This window comes from Lampris incognitus, chromosome 4 (assembly GCF_029633865.1).
Source record: "Lampris incognitus isolate fLamInc1 chromosome 4, fLamInc1.hap2, whole genome shotgun sequence".
NCBI classification, from domain to species: domain Eukaryota; kingdom Metazoa; phylum Chordata; class Actinopteri; order Lampriformes; family Lampridae; genus Lampris; species Lampris incognitus.
This window is the reverse complement of record NC_079214.1, coordinates 63,714,119-63,740,061: the sequence shown is the minus strand read 5'-3', so window position 1 is coordinate 63,740,061 and position 25,943 is coordinate 63,714,119. Positions and strand designations below refer to the sequence as shown.

The window sequence follows — 25,943 nt, the reverse complement described above, 5'->3', positions numbered from 1 at the left end:
ATGGGTATTTTGCATGGGGCAGCAATGACTGATCACATACCTCTTGCTATGGCTATAAATGTTGAACATCTGCCTGTGCTGTCTAGTAATGGAGATAGTGATAATGCAGAAAGGTTGGACTGGTCAGCTCTTACAAAGGAGGACATCTTAGCCTATCATGCCCATACAGATGAAACCTTGGGTAATATACATCTGCTTAGAGATGCAGTTATGTGCAGAGACATTAATTGTAAGGATATGAGGCATATGAGAGCTCTGCTGCATGTATGATGATATTGTTAGTGCTCTATATGAAGGTAGTAAGCCCTACTACAAGTATAAAAATAAGACACATAACATCAGGTCTGGTTGGAACAAGTATGTAGCTGGGTATCATGAAGAAGCATGTGAAGCCTTTAAATCATGGGCTATGGCAGGCAGACCCAGACAAGGGCCTGAGCTTGAACACAAGAAGCTCACTAATGCAAGATACAAGTACGCCATTCGCTTCATCTGTAAAAATGAGCAAGCCACGAGGGCAGATTCCATGGCTAAGAAGCTGCTAAGAAATGATCCTGCTAATTTTTGGAAAGAAGTGAGCACTCTCAACAACTATAAAACATCTCTACCATGCACTGTTGATGGTATCTCCGGTACAGACAATACTGCTGAGTTATGGTGACAGCATTATTATACCTTATTCAGTTGTGTCCACAGTGATCTGTATAAGGTGGGCAATATTGAGAGTGATGATTCAATGGTAATGATGTCACACGAGGTGTACCAAGCTATACACAAGCTGTCTGTTAACAAGGCAAGTGGCTTAGATCACATTACTGCTGAACACCTTAAATATGCCAGTCCGAGGTTAGCTCCTCTCCTTGCTATCTGTTTTACTGGCTTTATGGTCCATGGCTTGTTACCAGACTCAGTGTTGTCTGTACTGTTAGTGCCAGTCATTAAGGACAAAGCTGGTAAAGTATGCAGCCTAGATAACTACAGGCCTATAGCTCTAGCCAGCATACTGTCAAAAGTCCTAGAAAGAATACTGCTGGATAGAGTGCATGAATTTATCAACTTCCCAGATAACCAGTTTGGTTTTAAAGCTAGACATGGCACTGACTTATGTATATATGCCTTAAAGGAAATTGTAAACAAATACAGAGGCCAAAACTCACCGGTTCTTATGTGTTTTATTGATGCTTCTAAAGCTTTTGATCGTGTTTATCATAGAAAGTTGTTTGTTAAATTGAGCCAAAGAGGGGTGCCTAAATACATTGTGAGAATCCTGGCTTATTGGTATGCCCACCAGACTATGCAAGTGAAATGGGGTAATGGTGTTTCCGCCCCATTTGGGGTTAGCAATGGTGTCAGACAAGGAGGAATTCTGTCTCCAGTTCTCTACAGTTTACATTGATGATATGTCCAAGCAGCTTAAAGCCTGTAACACTGGGTGCATGATGGGTAATACCTTGGTGAACCATATTATGTATGCAGATGACCTTGTCATTCTTAGTCCCTGTAGCGCTGGTCTCCAGCAGCTCCTTGATATAGTATGTTCTGTGTATGGTGCGGAGCATGATATCAAATACAATGCTAGTAAGAGTGTTGTCATGATCTGCAGAACCAAAGAGGTCAATCATCTAAAATGTCCTGATTTTAAATTGTCTGATAATAATCTTGTGGTATGTAATGAGGTGAAATATCTTGGGCACTATATTACTGAACAAATGACAGACAATGATGATATTTATAGGCAATGCCGCATGATGTATGCACAAGCAAACACTCTGTCACGCAAGTTTGGTATGTGTTGAGTTAGTGTGAAGATGTCTCTGTTCAGAGCATATTGTACAACACTCTATACTGTCCCCCTGTGGTCAAACTATAAAAAAGCAAGCTTACAGACTAAGCCATTGACTTTTCATGGCCTTTTAACCTTCTTCCATGAAAGAGCTATTAATTCTTTTGCTTGTAACAAATATAAATTTAAGAAGATTTTCTCACTTTCCTGTATATCATGCCCATTTGGATACAGACCAAGGATGAATAATTTGGGCTCCAGGGTCAGTTATATTGTTAAGATCTCTTCTGTCATGAGTCTCACTTCTTCCCAAAACATTTGTATCTTTTCACATTGCCACATACAATGCCATAGAGCCCCTTTTGCCTGCTCACACTTGGTACAATCATCTGGAAAATTACTATTGAATTTGTGTAATTTAACTGGAGTAATACATGTCCTCATTAACCAGTTATGCTGCAGAAGTTTCAGGCGAGTGTTGGCCGTTTGTTTTTGACCTCCCATGCATGTATCCCTCCACTCCTCAATCGAAATATCCTCTTGTAAGTCTTCTCTCTATGCTATAAGCGTCTTTTCAGAGGACTCAGGCGAACTACATAGAAGCACGTCATAGAAACCGGTTATAATATTCTTCCCAAGTCTGTCTCTTGAAAACATCATCTCCAGAGTGGAGAGAGGTGGTTTGATCAATAAGTGGTTTTGGGTTTTTGTAATGAAACTTCTGAGTTGTAAGTATTTGAAGAAATGCTTACGTGGGATATCATATTTATTGGGACAAATTTTCAAATGACATGAGACTTTTATCCTCTGGATTAAATAGGTCTTCAACCTTTAATATTCCTTTATCAGCCCAGATTTTGAAACCAGTATCAGACCCGCCATGAATAAAGCTATCATTACCCCATATTGGGCTGAAGCAAGATAAAGGCTGTGTTTCACCCAAATATCTTCGCACCTCGTTCCAGACATTTATCATGTTCCGTACAATGGGGTTAGGTGTTTGTTTTCTTAGTTTTTTCAAATTTGCAGAGTACATATACATAGGGAGAGGTACCCTACGCGAATGAGATTCCATCTCCATCCATTTAGGAACAACTTTAGTTGTATAGTGAAATGATAGTTCTCAGCTGAGCAGCCCAGTACTACCAAAGAGGATTAGGGCACTGGAGCCCCCCTCTGTCATAAGGTTAGTATAGTAAAGATAACCGGAGTCTAGGGCGCCTGTTGTTCCATATAAATTAGGAAAAGAACTTCCTCAATTTTAAGAATAAGTTAGAAGGAGGGGGTAGAAGGAAGTTTTGAAACAAATAAAGTATCTTAGGTAGCTGATTCATTTTTAGAGCATTAATTCTTCCAGTTAAAGAAATTGGCAGGGGCATCCACCTATGGATTGAGTTAGATACAGAATCCATGAGGGAATCTTAATTCCTCCTCACCACTTCCTCTATGTTAGGTACAATTTGTATGCCTAGGTATGTAAAGCAAGTTTGTTATATTAAAAGGTAGACACCTGGGAGATAGGACTGCCTCTTTCTTCCGAAATAAGTAATAAAATTGAAGATTTTGATTGACTGATCTTATAGCCAGATACTTTACCAAAAGCTTTAATCAATTCCTCAGGAGGAAGTCCTTTCCATACACGTAAGGCTTAAAATGCCTTACAGCCTGTACTACTGCCAGGATTCTCTCTCTCTCTCTCTCCTTACTCAAGGCTCTACTGTAATAGGCCACCACTCTTTCCCCTTCCCCACTGGGCTGCGACAGGACTGCTCCCACACCTACATCACTGGCGTCAGTGTCAAGTATGAATGGCCGCTGCCTGTCTGGGAGGGCTAGCACTGGTGCTTGGGTCAATGCTTTCCGGAGTATCTGAAAGGAGCTCTCACATGCTTCAGTCCAGTGGAACCGTCGTCCCTTCTCGGTGAGCTAGTGGAGCGGACGGGCTTTGTCTGCAAAGGCGTGCACGAACCGACGGTAATATGATGCCAATCCCAGAAAACTCCTCACCTCCTTTCCTGAGGTGGGCGTTGGCCAATCCCTGACTGCAGTGACCTTGGCATTGTCTGTGGACACACCTTCGGGCCCCACCACATGTCCAAGGAACCTTGTCTCCCGCTGAGGTAGATTGCATTTTCTCGGATTGAGTCATAGGTTGGCTGCCTTGATGCGTCCGAGCACCAGTCGGAGGTTGGAGAGGGCCTCAGTAAACACAGCTGCATGCACCAGGAGGTCATCCAGGTACACCACACAGGCAGAGCGAGGGATGGGGCCAAGGACACGCTCCATGAGGCGTTCAAATGTGGCCGGGCCATTACATAAGCCAAATGGCATGACTGTGAACTGCCAGAGTCCTCGGCCAATGGTGAAGGCATTCTTTGCCCGGGATTCTTGGGCCATTTCTACCTGCCAGTACCCACTTCTTAAATCCAGGGAGCTGAACCATTGGGAACCCGACACACAGTCCAGAGCTTCGTCGATGCGGGGGAGTGGGTACGAGTCTTTCCGGGTCAGGTTGTTTAGTCGCCGATAGTCCACACAAAATCGGAGGGAACCATCCTTCTTGGTAACCAGCACGGCAGGGGACGCCCACGGGCTATCGGAGGGTTCAATGATCCCTGCAGCTGCCATCTCCTGGATCTTTGCTTCTGCCTCTTGAAATTTCATCAGAGGGAAACGGCGAGCTCTGTGGCGGACTGGGTCTGCATTACCAGTGTCAATGTGGTGCTGTACAAGATTGGTGCGGCCACACTCCAGATCACTCGAAGTGAAGAGGTGTCTGTTCTCTATCAGCAGGTTCTGTACCAGCTCCCCCTCTTCTTGGCTCAAACCCTCCATGCACTTTTGGGCCAGTTCTTCCAGTGCAGAGGCCGTTTCTGGTGATGTACCTTCCCATGGCCCTGAAGCCAAGCACAAGATTCGTGGTCCACCTTTATTGCCCCCCGGATTGCTGCGTACGGTAATGGCATTCAGCACTTGGTTGCCCACCTCCAGCTGTGGACCGGCCGCCCGTACCACCACACCAATGGCTCTCAAGGCATCCAGTCCAAGGATACAGCTCTCTCGTATGTCTGCTAGCCAAAAGTCTTGCTGTACCTCCATTTCTCCCATCTTAAGGGTCAGATTACTTCTCCCCTCCATTCTAGCACACTGACCTGTAACTGTCTCCATCTTTACTTCTGTCGGCATCCACTGTACCTTTTCTCCTAGGACCCCTGGTCTAACAAAGCTGATGTTGGATCCGGTGTTGACCAGGGCAATGCAGGTATTGCCATTAAGCTGACAGGAGACATGGAGGCTGAAGCCAGCGCCAATCCGTCCAATGACTCTGGGATTATTACTCCGGGGGGAGGTTGTGTGTGCCGGCCAGTCCCCCTCTAGGCCGACCCTTGGTCGTTTCCCGGTTCAGAAGAGGCGGCTACTTGGGTGACAGGCCTCCGTACTCGTTGGTAAAAGCGTCTGTTTGTCTTCTGACACTGCCTTTTTTGGTGCCCTGGTTTCCCACAGCCCCAGCACAGAAATGTCTCTGCTCGTTGTGTTGCCTGGACGGATGTGCGTGGCTCCTCTTCACTTTCCTGCAGTGCCCGCACATGATGGTGCAGTGTTGGGGCCGCTCCTTTTTCCGCCATAACGGCGTCCACCTCATCTGCCCTATGCAGCGCCTCTTCAATGGTGAGTGGCTTTGCCAGACGTACCTGTTGCCTGAGGTGAGGTGGCTGTAAAGCCCGTAGGAAGGAATCCAGGGCCAGGCATTGGATGGCAGATTGCGGTATATCAGGATACGCACGGCTCACCAGGCGTTGAATGTCAGCCACCAGGTTACCCAACTTCTCCTGGCCTTGTCTCTGTCTTGAATGGAATTGATCCCGGAGGCTAATCAGCGATTGGGTGTTGCCAAACCGGCGACCCAGGGCAGTGGTTAACGCCCCCAGTGATATCTCTCCAGCTGCCAGGTCTAGGAGTACCTGCCTTGCTTCTCCCTCCAGGGCTGCTGCTAGGTTGACTACTTGTTGGTTTTCTGTCCATCTCATCGCCCTAGCAATCAGGTTGAAGTGAGCAAGGAATCCTTCCCAGCTGGAGCTCCCGTCGTAGCGCACCAACTTCACCGAGGGAGTGTGTGGGCTTGGCCAGGGGTCGGTAAAGTTGGTGAGTTTTGTACTGGAACCATATCTGCAAGGTGTGTTCCACTCTCCAGTAGTGGCAGATGGGGCAGTGAGTAACTTGGGTTGAAGTTCCCTCTCTGTAGATCGTGTCAAGCTTGCTGCGGATGTTTTCCCCCTGGTGACATACTCTCCAGTCGTGCCCAACTTACTCCTGATGGCCGCCGCTGGTGGCTCTCTCTCTACGGGTCATGTCCAACTTACTTCTGGTGGCTTCCCCATGGCTTGAAGCGCCGGCTGTTTTTCCGTCGCACGGTCAGGGCAGGCCACGGCAGGCCGCGGCGGGGACTCCTCATTGGACTCGCTATGAAAGAGAAGAAATTTTCCATTTCCTCGGGACTCCGCCCCTCGGACATTACCCAGCGCGTCTACCGCACTCAGGGGTGGGCACTGGTCTTCCCTTCCTGAGGCCGCACTACGCTACTCCCATCTGGCAGACAGAGCAGACCTCTGATCTCCTTTTCGAGAGCAGCGATTTACATACGCTCACCGGCCGACTTTCGGTTACGCCCTTCAGCCAACGTTTGCTGTCTGAAGAATTCCATCCCACTTCTGACACCAATGTGACATGGTTAAATAATGGTCTTCTTAGCCAACCTTTCGGAGCCAACAAGCAAGCTTTTAATGACTGCGAGTCAAGGAAGTCAAAACAGACATAAGTTTATATTGGTCTTCGCTTCATCCTTTTCTTGGCCACCGAAGCGAACCTGTCTATTTGCCTACTCTTTACCTTCATGGTGGGAAATAGCATGTTGTCTAATACAACTTCTCTCATAATGTCCCCATTACCTTCCACCACATCACCGCTATCTGTAACAGATATGTCCGTTTTTAACATGTTCCATATCCCACAACATAACCAAAACATCGACACATCAGTTGCATTGTGGGTAATATGCGAATGAACCCGGATCAGAAACACTCTAGTAGAATTCGCCACAGTATTGATTTATGTATGAGAGTCAAAACTCCTCGTGCATGTGTAGAGAAAGAAGCTGAAAATACTTGCCCCCGCCATCTTTTCCTAATCTTAGAATTATCTTGTACCGGTAGAAGTGTTTCTTGTAGAAACACAGTCTTTGAATGCATAGTGTAACGTGCATGGATGAGTAGACACGTGGGTCCTTGACTGACGGGTCTGACCCGTTAGTCGAGCGGTTAGCGATGTCTCCTGCGGTGCGGGCGATACAGGTTCGCGTCTCGGCCGCGGCAGTTCCTGTGGTTGCCCCCCTGAATTCGCTACATTGGTGTCAGAAGTAGGATGGTGAGACCGTGAGGCCATTGGAAGCGTATGCGCCCAGAGGCGTGAAGGGGCTGATATGCTTATGTGCGGAGAAGCCGTGTGTCCCCTAGCCAGCGTCAGAGAAGCCGTGGGTCCCCTAGCCAGCGCCAGAGAAGCTGTGGGTCCCCTAGCCAGCGCCAGAGAAGCCGTGGGTCCCCTAGCCAGTGCCAGAGAAGCCGTGTGTCCCCTAGCCAGCGTCAGAGAAGCCGTGGGTCCCCTAGCCAGCGCCAGAGAAGCTGTGGGTCCCCTAGCCAGCGCCAGAGAAGCCGTGGGTCCCCTAGCCAGTGCCAGAGAAGCCGTGGGTCCCCTAGCCAGTGCCAGAGAAGCCGTGGGTCCCCTAGCCAGCGCCAGAGAAGCCGTGGGTCCCCTAGCCCGCACCAGAGAAGCCGTGGGTCCCCTAGCCAGCGCCAGAGAAGCATTTCATCGCCTGACCTGCACCAGAGAAGCCTTACTTCCCCTGACCTACACCAGAGAAAGACTGTTTCTTCTGAGACACATCAACTTATAAGGAGATCACAAACCAGTTTTCATACGTGTGAGTATTTTATTGTATTTATAGCTGCTGCTGCTGTCTGCTGCACACATTTTTATAGGATCAGTAAGTAAAAACTGCTTAAACACCAAACCCTTTTTTCTTCCTAGTACTCCTGCGAAATAGTTTCACAAATCAAGAGATGATGTTGGGCCAAATGAAAATCCTTTTCACAACTGTCCAGGGATTGAAATCCGTTACTGAAGAAGAGATGGGTGTTGAAGCAAATCTGCTGCCATTAGCTGATCGCCAGCCTCTTGAAAACCTGGAAGAGAGGCTCAGAAATAGCCCTGACCTCAAAAACCAACTGGTAAGAGTATCCGTGCTAACCCTGATCTTAATTAAATAAGCTTTAAATAAACTTGCTGGGACATACAATATAGAATTGAGAAGCTATTTAGTCTATGGTAAAAGAAAAAATGGGAATTTGTATTTGCACAGATAATATAATAATCTTAACAGCAGGTTCGACAGGTGCCACAAACACCTACTATGAAAGTAGTTGAGACCATGGGAACTGTATAGCCAAGTGAAATCAGACTTGATGTGTGAATATTACACTGACTTTACTTTGCGGATCCTTCATTTTACTTTACAAATTATTCCTGGTTTCACGTCGCGCTTTCCCTGCACGGGTCATAACACTGCTCAAACTATCAGACCAGTTCAGATTTTTTTGCTGATAATTTCAAAATTTGTTTGAAAGTGTTAGGGTGTCTTGGACTGCTGATCAACTAACAAAGAAATATCAATTCACAGAGAAACATGCTGGCTCTTAAAGGTGGGGAAAACGTTAAAGATCGTGTAAAGAGAGTCATGGCTGCAACGTTGACAAACCCTCTGGCGAAGAAGATTAACATGGGAGGAATAAATGGAAAGATTGGCTTCCAGCGCCTGCACATAGAAGATGCTGTGATTAGTAAGTTTGTCTTGAGACTTGCTGTCTCCCTCTTAGACTCACTTTGACTATGTGCTCGCCATGACCTTGTTTAACTACAACCTGCTCCTTTCATACGTAGAACAGTTGCTATGTCCATTCATTGTGAATAGCAGTTGATACATTCACAGAAATATTGACCAGCGTCCTCATTTTAGATAAAACGGCATATCGTCGCTGTCGGACAGAAACCTTGAATTTCCATATTTCAACTTTCTTTTTTTCTCCGAAGAACTAGTTCTTTATTTTCTACAATAAAATCTGGGTTATTTATGCAGTCAATGAACAAAGACTCTGAGTCTCATATATTTTTGTACATTTTGTGCACATGGGAATAAAACAGAGGCAGCCTTCCGCTTGATCAAGCCTTCATGTTTTCTCCCCAATGGAGCTGAACTGTTTTTTTTATTTATTATTATTACCATTATTGTTTTTTGGATGAACGCAAGTGGGGGTGGGTGGGGTCCAGTTGCTAAGCGGACCCTCTACTTCAGTATACTTAATGGTTCAGAAACTTTTGTCTTTTAAAAACAAGCAATACAATGATAGGGTTCAGGGGGGGGGGAAGATAAAAAGGGTGCACTGAAGGAAGGAGAGTAGGGAGAGAGATGGGGGGGAAAAAACCTGATCACAAGACTTGGCACCTCCAGGAGGCCTGGTCTTTGTAGTCCAAGCAGTCTGTCACATTAAAGTTGAGTTTCCAAGAGGAGGCTGCAGTCTGCTCTTTGTAATCCAGGCAGTCAGAGGAGTTGAAGGCCAGGCCGGAGCTCCCATTGGCCTGGTGATGGTGGTGGTGGCCAGATAACTGGCTGACGTGGTGGTGTGGGTGGCCTGACATGGAGGAGACCATCATGGGGCTGAGCTGGTAGTGGATGGTGGTGGGAGTGCATGGGGGTCAGATGTGTGTGTGTGTGTGTGTGTGTTACTGGCTGTTCGACATAATCGTCTGACTTCTGATTCCACGGACCAAGAAATCCAGACCAGGATTACAAAATGGCTTCAAAATGCGCCTGGTAGGAGTGGCGGAAGGAGTGGGCGAATGAGAAGGAAGGAGAATGAGAGAAACTCTTAATGCGTGATGCATTTTTGACTCTTGAAAGTCTTCGCTAAGTTGTTTACAGATGCTGCTGCTGCATAAAAGTGCATTTTTGACCCTTGCACTGTGTTCCAGTCATGTTTCAGTGTGCTTAACATTTTGTTTGGTTGATTCATTGCGTTATTACTGCAGTGAAACCCTGTGTTTGTAAAGCGGCCTTGTGTTTTTCAAGCCATTTTGAAATGTCAACTGTGTCAAGGGTGCTTGCCTTAAAAAATCCTTGTTGAAAAGGGATTGGTTCACCAGCTGGTGTTGCAAGTTAGAGCACAGACTATTGGATTTGGAGCCCATTACCTGAGTGTAGTTTAAAGGTTGAGGACGTTTTATAAGCATATGTTGTTTGATGTTTTGTCTTGAATTGTTAGAACTGTTTCTCCGACACTGGAAACCGGTTCCTGTTGTCAGCTAAGCTGGTTGACATCAGTCATTTCAATATAACTGATTTCATTTAATATGAATTGCTTGTTATTAAATAAATAAGTCATTTGTATAATTGTACCACTGTTGTTGAGGCGTTTTTAATCTGGGCCAAATACGGCAAGTGTGGTTATTACATGGCTTGATTAAGGTATACTTGAGGCTGTTGTCTGGTGCCACTGCAGAAACTGTTCTGGGCCAGCACAGGGCTAACAGTGCATCCACAGCTGGCCCACGTGTGGCCCGGCTCTGGCAAACCAGATCCGGGCCACAAAAGGGGCCGTCATTCTTTGCTGTATGAGGGCCGCGTGTAAGTGCATTATGTGGGCCGGACCAATTTTGCTACGTGGGTAATTCCCATATAGAAAAAGAGAAGAGTTTTACACTTGAGAAACAAACCTAAAAACATGAACAACGCTAACCTTGAACTCTGCGTTGTCTATATCCCCATAACTCACAGGCCAAGTATACAGGCCCCGCCCCCTTTACTTGCAACTCCACACAACCGCGAGGACTGACCGTCTATACCAGTGGTTCTCAACCTTTTTGGGGTCCTGGACCCCCTGCGTATTTTTGATCTACCCTGAGGACCCCTCCACCTGATCTTGGGGGAGGGGGGTTGCAATTTGATAGAAACAGTAGAAACTGCATTTTAAATTGCATTATAGCATTTATTCACTCTTTGGGGCAAAAATAAGAGCTTTCAGTTGTAACCTAGATATAGTTAACATAACAGAATTCTTATGCAGTAACTTTCAGATATATGTAACAAAACAGAATATGTATTCAGTAACTTTCAGATATATGTAACAAAACAGAATATGTATTCAGTAACTTTCAGATATATGTAACAAAACAGAATATGTATTCAGTAACTTTCAGATATATGTAACAACACAGAATATGTATTCAGTAACTTTCAGATAGATGTAACAAAACAGAATATGTATTCAGTAACTTTCAGATAGATGTAACAAACAGAATATGTATTCAGTAACTTGCAGATATATGTAACAAAACAGAATATGTATTCAGTAACTTTCAGATAGATGTAACAACAGAAGTTTTATGCAGGAACTTTTAACAATGCAAACGGGAGCGAGATCTCTTATTAAAATACAATAAATGACACTTGTGAAACATGTAATTAGAGAAAAAAGTCCTGTTTTTTTTAAAGATATTTTATTTTCACGGACCCCTTGCAATTACACCACGGACCACTAGGGGTCCGCGGACCCCCGGTTGAGAAACACTGGTTTAGACAGTACACCGTGCTGCTTGTGGAGCTGGAGAACAAGGCGCTTCAGAGGCCTGCAAATAACAGACGTGGTCATTTTGGAACAGGATTTCCCTACGTGAGAGAACTGAGGCGGTTTCTCAAATTTAACCCCCCCCCCCCCGGCAACCCACCAGTCGGGCTTGGCCCCGCGGTTCGGGGTTCGGTACTGTATGCGCGTTGCTTGAACTGCACCGTTCTGCAGCAAACGACGCGAGCTAAGAGGCTCCGGCACCACACGGCACGTGTGATACGTGCTCAAACGGGATCGGTTAATGGACTCCTAAAACCGGACAGAAAAGTAAACGGCTTGACAAAACTCCAGTCCACATTCCAGGCCAATGGGTGGCGGTAATGCGCTGTTAAAGTTGTATCCTGGCCGCCAAATAACACGAAGAAGAACAAACGCGGTTGCTCTTCCGGGTGACCGCGTGCAGACGAACGCGAGAGACGTTCGCTGCGCGAGTGAAAGAAGTGGTCCAGTCGCTTTGCTTGGCGGATCGTCGAAATGGTGAAGTTGTCGGCGGAGCTGATCGAGCAGGCTGCTCAGTACACCAACCCCGTGAGAGACAGGGAGCTGGACTTACGAGGTAATTCCCGCCAACCGCGTCCGCCTGCGCGTCCCCCCTGGAACGGCGACCGAGCGTAACCCAAGGGGCCCTGGATTCAGGCGGGAACGCGCCCACCGGGAACACACGGGGGGGTCCGGTGACTTGTACTGACCGCAGCTGGAGGCTCCCTCCGTGCGCTGCCTTTACGCATCGCTGACCCGGGTGGGATGAGCGCTGGTGCAGCGTCAAACCCCGTCCTGTTCAACACGGAGGGACGTGACGCGGATGTGGCGACGCTTCTAACCAGACACCGTGCCCCGTCTAGTTTGTGACGCATTAGAGCTGGGCACTTATGGCAATGTCGCGTCGACATCGTGACGTGTGGCTAGATACCGTCTGGGATTTTTGGTTATCATAATAATATAACTTAAATGTCATTCCCTGCTCTTAAAGGCTGCGTTACAGTCTACTACTACTACTACTGGCTGCTCCCGTTAGGGGGCGCCGCAGCGGATCACCCGTTTCCATCTCTTCCTGTCCTCTGCGTCTTCCTCTGTCACACCAGCCACCTGCATGTCCTCCCTCACCACATCCATAAACCTCCTCTTTGGCCTTCCTCTTCTCCTCTTCCCTGGCAGCTCCATATTCAGCATCCTTCTCCCAATATACCCAGCATCTCTCCTCCACACATGTCCAGGCCATCTCCATCTTGCCTCTCTTGCTTTGTCTCCAAACCGTCCAACCTGAGCGGTTCCTCTAATATACTTGTTCCTAATCCTGTCCCCCTTCATCACTCCCAATGAAAATCTTCATCTCTGCCACCTCCAGCTCCACCTCCTGTCTTTTCATCGGTGCCACTGTCTCCAAACCATACAACATAGCTGGCCTCACTACCACCTTGTAAACCTTCCCTTTAACTCTTGCTGGTACCCTTCTGTCACAAATCACTCCTGACACTCTTCTCCACCCACTCCACCCTGCCTGCACTCTCTTCTCCACCTCTCTTCTGCACTCCCTGTTATTTTGGACAGTTGACCCCACGTATTTAAACTGCTGCATTACAGTAAAAGGCTGCATAAGTGATAACATTTTCTTAACTTATTTGATTGTTTTGGCTGAGTGGAATGTATAGTAAGTATGTCTTTATGCATGCTCAATAATCCAGGTAAAAAATTTAAAAAAAAGTTGAATCAGTTCGTCTGGATATACAACATTCATTGACAGAAACGTTTGATCACTCATCTAAGTGACCTCTTCAGTCTAAACTTAAGGGTGGGGGATGCCTGCAGTCGGTTTAGACTGAAGAGGTCACTTAGATGAGTGATCAAACGTTGTGTCCAGATGAACTGATTCAACTTTCTTTGAACGGTGAGTATCTTTACCTTCTTGGTCATCATATCCACATTACTAATTATCTTCCATCCAAATTGTGTGTAAATATCTTATGAAAGCGCCAATGGTCATCCCCAAAATGTACATCTATATCAAATATCACTGCTGCTGTCATATATACAGTGATAAATGCTGTGATATATCGATATCGTCCAGTCCCACATTGCATTCGCCTGCATTAGTTATTTTTACAAGGGTGGGAACTGTTGGCTGCTGAGTTGATGGCACATGAGCCACAATGGCTGCTACACCTTGTTTGTAGTTTGATGATAATCTGTGTCATCATATCTATCCAACTGTATCGCAACACCGGCTGGAATACTGGAATATTGACTGTCTGTCCAATGAAATCATCATCATCGTATTTCAGATGCCTATAATAACCCTTTATTAATTGAGCAAAGTTGTGGATTGTAGCTTTAAAAAAAACTGACGTATTATTTGAGGTTTTGATGAAGTCTCTTATAAATTTATATTTCTTCCGTAATCTACAGGTTACAAAATCCCAGTGTTGGAAAATCTTGGAGCCACTCTCGACCAGTTTGACACAGTTGACTTCTCTGATAATGAGATCAGAAAACTGGATGGCTTCCCTCTTCTCAGAAGGCTGAAAACACTACTCCTTAACAACAACAGAATCTGGCAAGTTGCAGCTACACATCAATACTACTACTACTACTTTCAGCTGCTCCCGATAGGGGGCGCCACAGCGGATCATCCGTTTCCATCTCTTCCTGTCCTCTGCATCTTCCTCTGTCACATCAGCCACCTGCATGTTCTCCCTCACCACATCCATAAACCTCCTCTTTGGCCTTCCTCTTTTTCTCTTCCCTGGCATCTCCATATTCAGCATCCTTCTCCCAATATACCCAGCATCTCATCTCCACACATGTCCAAACCATCTCAATCTTGTCTCTCTTGCTTTGTCTCCAAACCATACAACATAGCTGGTCTCACAACCATCTTGTAAACCTTCCCTTTAACTCTTGCTGGTACCCTTCTGTCGCAAATCACTTGTGACACTCTTCTCCACCCACTCCACCCTGCCTGAAGTCCCTTCTGCACCTCTTTTCTGCACTCTCCGTTACTTTGGACCGTTGACCCCAAGTATTTAAACTCATACGCCTTAGTCACCTCTGCTCATTGCATCCTCACCATTCCACTGTCCTCCCTCTCATTCACACATATCACTATTACTACTGTTAGCTAATTTTTTTTTTATGTCCTACTTAATCATGCACGATTGTTCTTTGTTTTAGTTAACAATGTGGGGAGTAATAAAAGGCTTGCTTGCAAGTCATAGCCTTATTAATGTTCACATTTCATAAGTACAACATTTCTTGCATCCTAGTTAAGCTTTTAATCTCCATAATTGTCTATACACAGTCGTATTGGTGAGAACCTGGAGCACTCCCTGCCCTGTCTGAAAGAGTTGATTCTCACAAGCAACAACATTCAGGAGCTGGTAAGTCATTTCACCATCTCTTGTTAGTTATTTGTGGCCCAAATGATTCTCCCATGCCTCATGTATCACAGATTATGGACAAGTGTTTCCCACAGGGCCTACAACCTCAAACTTGCCATTTCTTCTCTATAAATTCTTGAGAAAAGCACTAGTTGAATGCCTGCAGTGATGTCAGCTGACCATGATGCATCACTGTTGTGTGCTTTCTGAAGGCAACATGTCTTATTGAAAGGCGTTACCATGTCAGCATTGTGCAGGATGCAGTTCTAACTTAATCTTTTACTCAGCATCTTGTGGCACTGTTGGCGGCAGGATGAAAATGGAAGGAAAACCAGTAGTTAAGCCAGTACTTTTGGCATTATCATAGGTGTGATTAGTTATGCTCATTGTTGTTCACAAAACACACTAATCACCATGTTGTAGTCGGTTCCTATGTTCCCACATATCATGTTTGATATCTTTCTAATGGCTGAAATACACTTCCTAGACAAAAGAACAACATGGAGGAGGAAAGATGGTTCAAGTTGCCGACCTTAAATTATTGATAGATTGGTTGGGGACTTGGTCAAATGTAGAACTGAGTGTACTGGTTTCAGTAAGGCCCATTTGTACTTACGCATCATCATGCTCTTTCATCTTCAGGGTGATTTGGACCCATTGGCCTCAGTAAAGTCATTGACGCTTCTCAGGTTGGTTAAAAAAAAAAAGGTCCTGCATGATTAAAATTTGAGCCTGTTTGCTCAGTCTAATTGGTTTCACACTGTCGTTACATTTTCACTGGATTTCAGTTTGTTAAGGAATCCTGTCACAAACAAGAAACACTACAGGCTGTATGTCATCAACAAAATCCCCCATCTCCGTGTTCTGGACTTCCAGAAGGTGAAGCTCAAAGTAAGTGCTTGCTCTGATGAGGAAAACGGCAACTTGGGTACATCTTATAAATGTTGTATTGTTTTGATGACATTGTTTACGCCTGTATGGTTTGTTACAGGGCCTTGCGAAAAGTATTCACCCCCCTTGACAGTCATCAGTAATTTCTGGATTATAAAAGCATGTTCCCAAAGCCAAAATAAGTTATGTTTCACTGACCTTTTTTAAAAAAATAAATTAAGAACTAAAGTATAGTGCTTGCATAAGTATTCAACCCCCACATTTCAATACTTTGTAGAGTACCCTTTTGCTGCAATAACAGCCATGATTCTCTTGGGGTAAGTATGTACAAGCTTTGCACATTCTTCTGGAGTCATTTTTGCCCATTTTTCTTGGCACAATTTGTACAAGTCTTGCAGGTTGGTGGGATGGTGCCTCTGTCTGGACTGTGTTTTTCAGTCTGTGCCACAGATTTTCAAATGGGGTTAAGGTCCGGACTTTGACTTGGCCACTCCAAAATGTTCACCTTTTTGTTGCTTAGCCACGCCATTGTTGCTTTAGCCTTGTGCTTAGGACCATTGTCCTGCTGGAAGGTGAACCTTCTCCCAGGCTTCAGTTTTATGGCAGACTGCAACAGGTTTTCTTCCAGTATTTCCTGTATTTAGCGCCATCCATTCTTCCCTCAGTTTGAACAAGGTTCCCAGTGCCTGCAGATGAAAAGCAACCCCATTGTATTATGCTGCCACCGCCATGCTTCACTGTAGGGAGGCTGTTTTAGGGCATGAGCAGTGTTAGGTTTGCACCACACATAACGCTTTGAGTTTTGGCCAAAAAGTTCAACTTTCGTCTCATCTGACCACCAAACCTGTACCCACATCCTAACTGGGTCTCTCTCATGCTTGGTAGCAAACTCCAAGCGTGCTTTTATATGCATAGTTTTGAGCAACGGCTTCTTTCTTGCCACCCTCCCATACAGGCCAGATTTATGGAGAGCCCGTGATATGGTTGGCTCATGCACATTTATTGCAGTTTCAGCCACCGACCTCTGGAGCTCCTTCAGAGTGATTGCAGGATCATCTGTGGCTTTCCTCACCAGCCCACGTCTTGCTTAGACACTTAGCTTTGAGGGACGGCCTGTCCTACAAAGTGTCTGGGTGGTGTGACACAGCTTCCACTTTCTGACAATGGATCCAACGGTGTACCGTGGGACATCCAAACACTTGGATACTGTTACTTACAGGTGCACACTAATTATGTCTAATTGTGTTTACCTGGGGCGGCACAGTGGTTACTGCGGTCACCTCACAGCAAGAGGGTCCTGGGTTCGAGCCCCGGGGTAGTCCAGCCTTGGGGGTCATGCCAGGTCATCCTCTGTGTGGAGTTTGCAAGTTCTCCCCGTGTCTGCGTGGGTTTCCTCCGGGTGCTCCGGTTTCCTCCCACAGTCCAAAGACATGTAGGTCAGGTGAATTGGCCATACTAAATTGTCCCTAGTGTGAATGTGTGTGTGTGGGCCCTGTGATGGACTGGCGGCCTGTCCAGGGTGTGTCCCCGCCTGCCGCCCAGTGACTGCTGGGATAGGCTCCAGCATCCCCGCGCGACCCTGAGAGCAGGATAAGCAGTGTGGATGATGGATGGATGTGTTTACCTGAGTTTGTTTTAGGAATAATTTGTCATTTGTGTAAACTTGGAGCTGTCAGAGCACAAGGGGTTGAATACTTATGCCAGCACTATATTTTAGTTTTTAATTTATCAACAAAAAGTCAGCGAAACATAACTTATTTTGGCTCTGGGAACATGCTGTTAGAGCTTATGGGTTCACAAAAATAACATTGTTCAGGAACAGATGTGTGAGTATCTTTTATAATCCAGAAATTAGCGATGACTGGCAGGGGGTTTGGGTACTTCTGCAAGGCACGGCACATTGGGAAGCTGTCATAGAGCATACAGTTTGACAAAGTCTTGTTTTGAATTTGAAGTTCTCGTTGCTCTTTCAAGTTAATGCAGACTGGGTTGTGAAGTACTTGGATGTGGGGGGGGGGGGTTCATTGTTGGACTTAGCACTTGTTCACTCTTCTGCTTGTCAGTGTGGATTTTTTTTTTCCCTCCTGCTGGAGAGTCGTATTTTCCAGAAGCCTGTAGCTGTTAATGCTCAACCCTTTTGGCTTTGTGAATTCTCAAAATATATCATAAAATATTTGCTTTGTGGGCGTCCGGGTAGCGTGGTGGTCTATTCCGTTGCCTACCAACACGGGGATCGCCGGTTCGAATTCCCGTGTTACCGCCGGCTTGGCCGGGCATCCCTACAGACACAATTGGCCGTGTCTGCGGGTGGGAAGCCGGATGTGGGTATGTGTCCTGGTCGCTGCACTAGCGCCTCCTCTGGTCGACCGGGGCGCCTGTTTGGGGGTGAGGGGGAACTGGGGGGAATAGCGTGATCCTCCCACGCGCTACGTCCCCCTGGTGAAACTCCTCACTTTCAGGTGAAAAGAAGCCGCTGGCGACTCCACATGTGTCAGAGGAGGCATGTGGTGGTCTGCAGCCCTCCCTGGATCGGCAGAGGGGGTGGAGCAGCGACCAGGACGGCCCGGAAGAGCGGGGCAATTGGCCGGACACAACTGGGGAGAACGGGGGGAAATTCCAAAGTAAATAAATAAAATACTTGCTTTGTAACTGTCACATTCTTTAACTTTGGACCATCAGAAAGAAGATGATGTTGCCCTGGAGTTAATACAGTGTGTGTGTGTGTGTGTGATGGTGTGTGTCGGTGTGCATTATTTGTCTGCCTGTTCTCGTCACCCCCGGGACAGTCCCCCCCCCAGTTCTGAGTAAAAGCATTCACCTGAACTGTGTAATATATCATCATAGGAACGCCAGGAGGCAGAGAAAATGTTCAAGGGCAAACGGGGTGCGCAGCTTGCGAAGGATATTGCCAAGAGAACAAAAACGTAAGATGAAACGTCCTCGTCAGACAGCAGCTCCTCAGAACCACTGGATCCTGACTGGTGGGGATAATGGAATTAAAGGAAGACTACCCAATCTCAAAACTGGCATCTCCAGTCTCTGTCCCGTAATGCTAATTATATGGAGGGGGTTGTGATCGTTCCGTAGATGTGCCCACCCCACTGTTAAGCCCCTAAGCCACAACCACTCACAACAGTGTTGCTCTGGACTGCTGCTGTCTTTGACAATTACCTGTCGTATCAGTTTATTTGACTAAAGAAAAGATACTACACCTGAATACTACACTGGTTGAAAGGTTGAAGAAGAACGCGTTCGTCTGCAACGCCTCACTGAACTTCATGTATTTCAGGTTCACCCCTGGTGTGGTTGCACAGCCTGAGAAGAAGAGGACGGGGCCATCTCAAGCAGATGTCGAAGCCATAAAGGTACTCTTTTTGACTTACTTTACTGATCCCCGTAGGGAAATTATGCTCTGCATTTAACCCATCCTAGCTGTGTAGCTAGGAGCAGTGGGCAGCACCCGGGGACCAACTCCAGTTCGTCTTGCCACGCCTCGGGTCAGGAACACAGACAGGAGTAGTAACCCTAACATGCACGTCTTTTTGATGGTGGGGGAAACCGGAGCACCCGGAGAAAGCCCACCGCAGACATGGGGAGAACATGCAAACTCCACACAGAGGACGACCTGGGATGACCCCCCCCCCAAGGTTGGACAACCCCGGGGTTCGAACCCAGGACCTTCTTGCTGTGAGGCGACAGCGCTAACCACTGCGCTACCGTGCCGCCCAATTTTGCTCTTCCGTTTTGGAAATGGGTTATTGAATTTCGCATCCTGCCACTGGCGACAAGCACTTTAAATTTCAAAGGAATTGGCTTAATTTGGCCAGTTCACTGTAATTTGTTCATCTGTCCGTTTCCTGTCCAACAAGTCAGAATCGTGTTTATTGGCCATGTAGGTTTGCACTACATGGAATTTGACTTGTTTCATGGCTCTGTCAGTGCACTTAACATAGAATAATAACACAACAATCTTCAGATATATACACAAGGACTGACTTATACAGGTGAAATAAGAGGTGATAAAGTGCAGTGGTGCAGAGAATATATCAGAGATGCTGAAATAGATGTTAGCAGATTACTTACACACCTGTCTGAGGTAGATGCACATGACAGAGTACCAGTATACGTACAATGTACAGTACAGTATATACAACATGGTTGGATTTATTGACAGTCTTAAGTGTTCATTTGAATGACAGCCCTTGGAAAGAAACGGTTCTTGTGTCGGGTTGTTTTGGGGTCCAGTGCTCTGTAGCGCCTGCAGAGGGGAGGGCTTGGAAATGGTTGTGACCAGGGTGTGATGGGTCTGCAGTGACGTTGCCTGCCTGTTTCCTGACTCTGGAGGTGTATAAGTCCTGAATGGAGGGCAGGGTGGCACCAGTGATTTTCTCTGCAGACTTAACTGTCGGTTGTAGTCTGTCCCTGTCCTGTTTGGTGGCCGATCCAAACCAGACTGATGGATTTGCAGAGGACAGACTGGATTGTTGCAGTGTAGAACTGAATCAGGAGTTCCTGAGGCAGGTTGAACTTCTTGAGCTGACGGAGAAAGGCCAATGATAGTTGTGTCGTCCGCAAACTTCAGGAATTTAACAGACGGGTCACCTGAGGTACAGTCATTTGTGTAGAGGGAGAAGAGAAGAGGGGAAAGCACACATCCCGGGGGGGGGGGGGGCAAGTACTGATTGTCTGGGTGCTGGATGGGATTTTCCCCCAGCCTCACCAGCTGCCTCCTGTCTGTCAGGAAGTTTTTAATGCACTGGCAGACGGAGGCTGGCACAGTGAGCTGGGTGAGTTTGGAGTGGAGGATATCTGGGATGATGGTGTTGAACTCCACAAACGGGACCCTTACGTATGTCCTTGGGGAGTTGGAAGTGTTGGAAGATGTAGTGCAATCCCATGATGACTGCCTCACCCACTGACCTGTTTGCTCGGTAGGCAAACTGCAGGGGGTCGAGCAGGGGGGCCTGTGATTTCCTTCAGGTGGGCCGTCACCAGTCTCTTGAAGGATTTCATGACCACAGACGTTAGTGCAATCGGCCTGTAGTCATTTAATCTTGTGATACGGGGTTTCTTGGGGACCGGGATGTTGGTGGAGCTTTTGAAGCGTGCGGGGGGGGGGGGGGGCGGACTTCACACAGCTCCAGTGATCTGTTGAAGATCAGTGTGAAAATGGGGGCCAGCTGGTCAGCACAGACTTTAAGACAGGAGGGTGATGTGCCATCCGGGCCCGGTGCCTTCCTGGTTTTCTGTGGTTTTCTGTCTCTGGAAGAGCTGGCATGCATCCTCAACACAGATCCTGAGTGTGGGTTCGGTGGGGAGGGGAGAGGGGCTGGCAGGGAGTGCAGCTGGTTGTGTGTTGTGGCTGGAGAGGGTGAGCGGTGTGAAAGTTTGCTTATCAAACCTACAGTAAAACCCATTTAGATCGTCAGCCACTTGATGGTTCCGTGTTGGGGGGGGGGGGGGGTCTCCTGTAGTTGGTGATGTCTGTCAAACCACTCCAGACTGATGCTGTTTTTTAACTGCTGCCCCCCCCCCACACTAAGCTGTAGAAATGCAAATGCTAATTATGTGATTCATATCATAGAAAGTTGAATCGGTTAATCTGGACACGTTTATTGACAGATACGTTTCATCATCATCTAAGTGACGTCTTCAGTCTAAACTGACTGCAGGTATCCCCACCCTTATATACAATACAGTGGCATAACTATCGGTTTCATATGCAAATATGAAATTGCAGTGAGCAACAACTAGAGTTTTAATGGCCATGTGTACTATTCACAGAGGATTGGGGAATAGTTGCAATCACAGCGTTGTAAGATGGTGACAGATATACTCTTAGCCCCCCCCGCCCCCAGTTCAGGGATGGTCGTTCCCTCTTCACATACAAACCCCAATTCCAATGAAGTTGGGACGTTTTGTAAAACGTAAATAACAACAGAATACAATGATTTGCAAATCCTTTTCGACCTATATTCAATTGAATACACTACAAAGACAAGATATTTAATGTTCAAACTGATAAACTTTGGGGGGGTTTTTTTTTTGTGCAAATATTCACTCATTTTGAATTTGATGCCTGCAACACGTTCCAAAGAAGCTGGGGCAGGGGCATGTTGACCATTGTGTTACACCACCTTTCCTTTTAACAACACTCGGTAAGCGTTTGGGAACTGAGGACACTAATTGTTTGAAGCTTTGTAGTTGGGATTTGTTCCCATTCTTGCTTGATGTACGACTTCAGTTGCTCAACAGTCCGGGGTCTCCGTTGTCGTATTTTGCGCTTCATAATGCACCACACATGGTCAATGGGAGACAGGTCTGGACTGCAGGCAGGCCAGTCCAGTACCCGCACTCTTTTACTACGAAGCCCTGCTGTGGTAACACGTGCAGAACGTGGCTTGGCATTGTCTTGCTGAAATAAGCAGGGACGTCCCTGAAAAGGACGTCGCTTGGATGGCAGCATATGTTGCTCCAAAACCTGTATGTACCTTCCAGCATTAATGGTGCCTTCACAGATGTGCAAGTTACCCATGATGCCATGGGCACTAACACACCCCCATACCGTCACAGATGCTGGCTTTTGAACTTTGTGCTGATAACAATCTGGATGGTCCTCTTCCTCTTTAGACCGGAGGACACGACCTCCATGATTTCCAAAAACAATGTGAAATGTGGACTCGTCAGACCACAGCACACTTGTCCACTTTGTGTCAGTCCATCTCAGGTGAGCTCGGGCCAGAGAAGCGGGCGGTGTTTCTGGGTGGTGTTGATATCTGGCTTTGGCTTTGCATGGTAGAGTTTTAACTTGCTCTTGTAGATGTAGCGACGAACTGTGTTAACTAACGATGGTTTTCCCAAGTGCTCCTGGTAATATCCTTTACAGAATGATGTCAGTTTTTAATGCTGTGCCGCCTGAGGGGTCAAAGGTCACGGTCATTCAATGTTGGTTTTCGGCCTTGCCGCTTACGTGCAGAGATTTCTCCGGATTCTCTGAATCTTGTGATGATATTATGGACTGGAGATGCTGAAATCCCTACATTCCTTGCAATTGTACGTTGAGAAACGTTGTTCTTAAACTGTTGGACTATTTGCTCACGCAGTTGTTCACAAAGTGGTGAACCTCGCCCCATCCTTGCTTGTGAACGACTGAGCCTTTCGGAGATGCTCCTTTTACACCCAGTCAGGACACTCACCTGTTTCCAATTAACCTGGTCACCTGTGGAATGTCCCAGACAGGTGTTTTTTGAGCATTCCTCAACTTTCCCAGTCTTTTGTTGCCCCTGTCCCAGCTTCTTTGGAACGTGTTGCAGGCATCAAATTCAACATGAGTGAATATGTGCAAAAAAACAAAGTTTATCAGTTTGAACATTAAATATATCGTCTTTGTATTGTATTCAATTGAATATAGGTCGAAAAGGATTTGCAAATCATTGTATTCTGTTTTTATTCACGTTTTACACAACATCCCAACTTCATTGGAATTGGGGTTTGTAGATGGCCTCTCTGACTCCCCGTTCAAACCAGCGTTCCTCTCTATCAAGGATGTGCACATCCTCATCCCTGAAGGAGTGGCCACTGGCCTGTAGATGGTGTAGACCAGGGATAGGCAACATGGTCCAGAAAGGTCCAGTGTGGGTGCAGGTCTTTGTTCCAACCAAGGAGTTACACACCTGAGTCTACAAATCAAGGTCCTTAGCAAAGACTATTGGTTGACTAATAGAATCAGGTGTGTAACTGCTTGGTTGGAACAAAGACCTGCACCCACACCGGACCTTTCTGGACCATGTTGCCTATCCCTGGTGTAGACTGGAGTCCTGGCCTGACGCATTAGCTCTCCTGTGTTGTGTCATCCTCTTGGCCAGCGTCTGTTTAGTTTCCCCGATGTACAAGTCATGGCAATCCTCCTGGCACTTAACAGCACTGAGGATGGAAAGCAACCGAGGCACGGTGTTTGGAAAATACGCATCTCAGCTTTTCTGACACTCCCGCCACATACGGAATCACTACTGGTTTACGCTTAGACAGCTGTTTTCCTTCTCCTCTCTTCGATCAGGTGGTGCACTGTTTGGGCGTCTTCCCGGCTTTGACAAATGTCCAGTTAGGATAACCACACTTAACCAGGGCCTGTTTAATGTGGGATTTCTCCCCTTCCCCGGCCGCTGTGTCGGTGGGGATGTTGTCATCTCGGTGGTACAGCGTCCTGATGACCTAAGAGTACATCTGTCACCTTCTCAGAATGCTGTGATTGCAACCATTTCCCAATCCTCTGTGAATAGTACACATGGCCATCAAAACTCTAGTTGATGCTCACGGCAATTTGCATATGAAACCGATCGTTGGTTTGGGTCGTTATAGCACTGTATTGTTTATAAGGGTGGGGATACCTGCAGTCAGGTGAGACTGAAGAGGTCACTTAGATGGGTGATGAAACGTTTCTCTCAACTTTCTGTGATTTTACCTAGATACCTGAGCATGCATAAAGACGGTATTCTTTATAGTTTAGAGAAATGTGCTCACTCATGATGGTGGTTGAGCCCCATGTGTGGAATATTATGTGTTCCTGTTTGTATTTCAGAATGCCATAGCTAATGCATCCTCGTTGGCGGAGGTGGAGAGATTGAAAGGGATGCTTCAGGCTGGTCAAATTCCTGGTCGGGATGCCAGACAAGGTGAGTTGGACCGCTTGCTCCTGATCGGTGTCATTATGTTTTGCTTACTAATAGAGTCATGTGGCCGAACATTAGAAGGAAGAATTGAGATGGGCCTCCTGGAACGTAAAGGCACTGAATAGCTTATGTGCTGCTGGGTGGGTCTAAAACGCTCCATGGCTTGTTTTGGAGGTATTATTTGATTCTAGCCTTATTTATGGCACATATTTCAGTCAGTGTTGTCTGAACTGTTTTTAATAACTGTTACACTTGGGGAATCTTAGATGGACGTATTGAGCGATGTTGTCTGTACTTTTGCACTATGCAAAACACAACAGATTGTGTACTTTAGTCTTCTAAACGGTTCCAAGTTATTGCTGCTTAAATTACAGCACTTTGAGTCACGAGAGCTCTGCTAGTTTGTAAAACCTGTCAACAGACTTTATTCTGTCAAGATTTAAGATATAACGTGCCATCTGTTTTTCTACCCATGCAAACCATGAGTCAAAATACAGATGTGCTCTTGTAATGGTTGCACAGTGACAAGGTGAAGATAGTTTAACATAGCAATGTTGCAAACTGTCCTTAGCTACCAACTCGGACAATTCACGTAAGACCTCGTGCAAATACTAAAACGTTACGGCCAAACTTGTTTGTGTTTTAAATTGAATAATCTTTCTCAAATATTAAATGACACCTTGGTAAAAAAAAAAGTACTTTAATGAGATTTGCCATAATATATTTCAAGATTCTAATAATTTATTGCCATATCGACTTTACAGTGAAGTTGGAATTAGTTTGTTTACTTGATATTGTAAGTCGTCCATCTTGCAATGTTATTGAACTTGTTCATATTTGTGCCACAGTGCATGCAGGCCTGCAGAAAATGCAGGTTCAAATGATGCTGACAGTTTTAGATCCAGCCAAGGCAAAAGCATAATGAGCATTTCCAAATACAAAAATCTGATTTATTTTTCTTTAAGTAAGTCTTCTTTCAAATGCCATTTAAATTACAAGTCTAACATTAAAAGTGAATTGCCTAATTCCATGATGGTGTTCTTATAAAAGCCACATTGGAAAAAAGTTGTGCCAAAGTGTGTTTGGCATGTGAAAGAATCAAAATGGGATGAAAATTGTGCCTGGTTCATTTCCTGTTTGGTGCTCTCTAGGTCCACCTGGGATGGTGGAGGAGGAAGAAGAGGAAGATAGTGAGGTTGTGCAGATGGGGCATGGTGCAGGAGACGCAGTGATGGATGAAGGAGGAGAGGAAGAAGATGATAATATGGAGGAGGACCCACCGGTTAACGGCTCCTAAATGAATACCTGTGACATCGGGTTTTTGTTTTTTTAATCGTTATGTATGAAACTGTTTTTTGTTTTGTTTTTGTGTTCAATGAGTTCTGCCAATTAAAGTTTATAGCAAGAGGTCTTCATAGTAAATCATAAACTTCCTTTGGTGTGCTACATAAATGCATAAATGAAGGTTTTTCACATAACTAGGAATTCTGATCAG

The 25,943-nt window shown here is 46.0% G+C and overlaps 1 protein-coding gene across 1 annotated transcript; it reads left to right on the top strand.

Annotated features, from left to right (window-relative positions):
* The first annotated feature begins 11,878 nt into the window (after positions 1–11,878).
* snrpa1 (small nuclear ribonucleoprotein polypeptide A') lies at positions 11,879–25,852 on the top strand. The gene is made up of 9 exons (XM_056278773.1): positions 11,879–12,070; positions 13,918–14,065; positions 14,810–14,888; positions 15,531–15,577; positions 15,677–15,779; positions 18,624–18,703; positions 19,069–19,144; positions 24,358–24,451; positions 25,600–25,852. The coding sequence occupies exons 1-9, from the start codon at positions 11,989–11,991 to the stop codon at positions 25,743–25,745; spliced, it is 855 nt and encodes a 284-aa protein (XP_056134748.1). The 5' UTR covers positions 11,879–11,988; the 3' UTR covers positions 25,746–25,852.
* Positions 25,853–25,943: the final 91 nt, after the last annotated feature.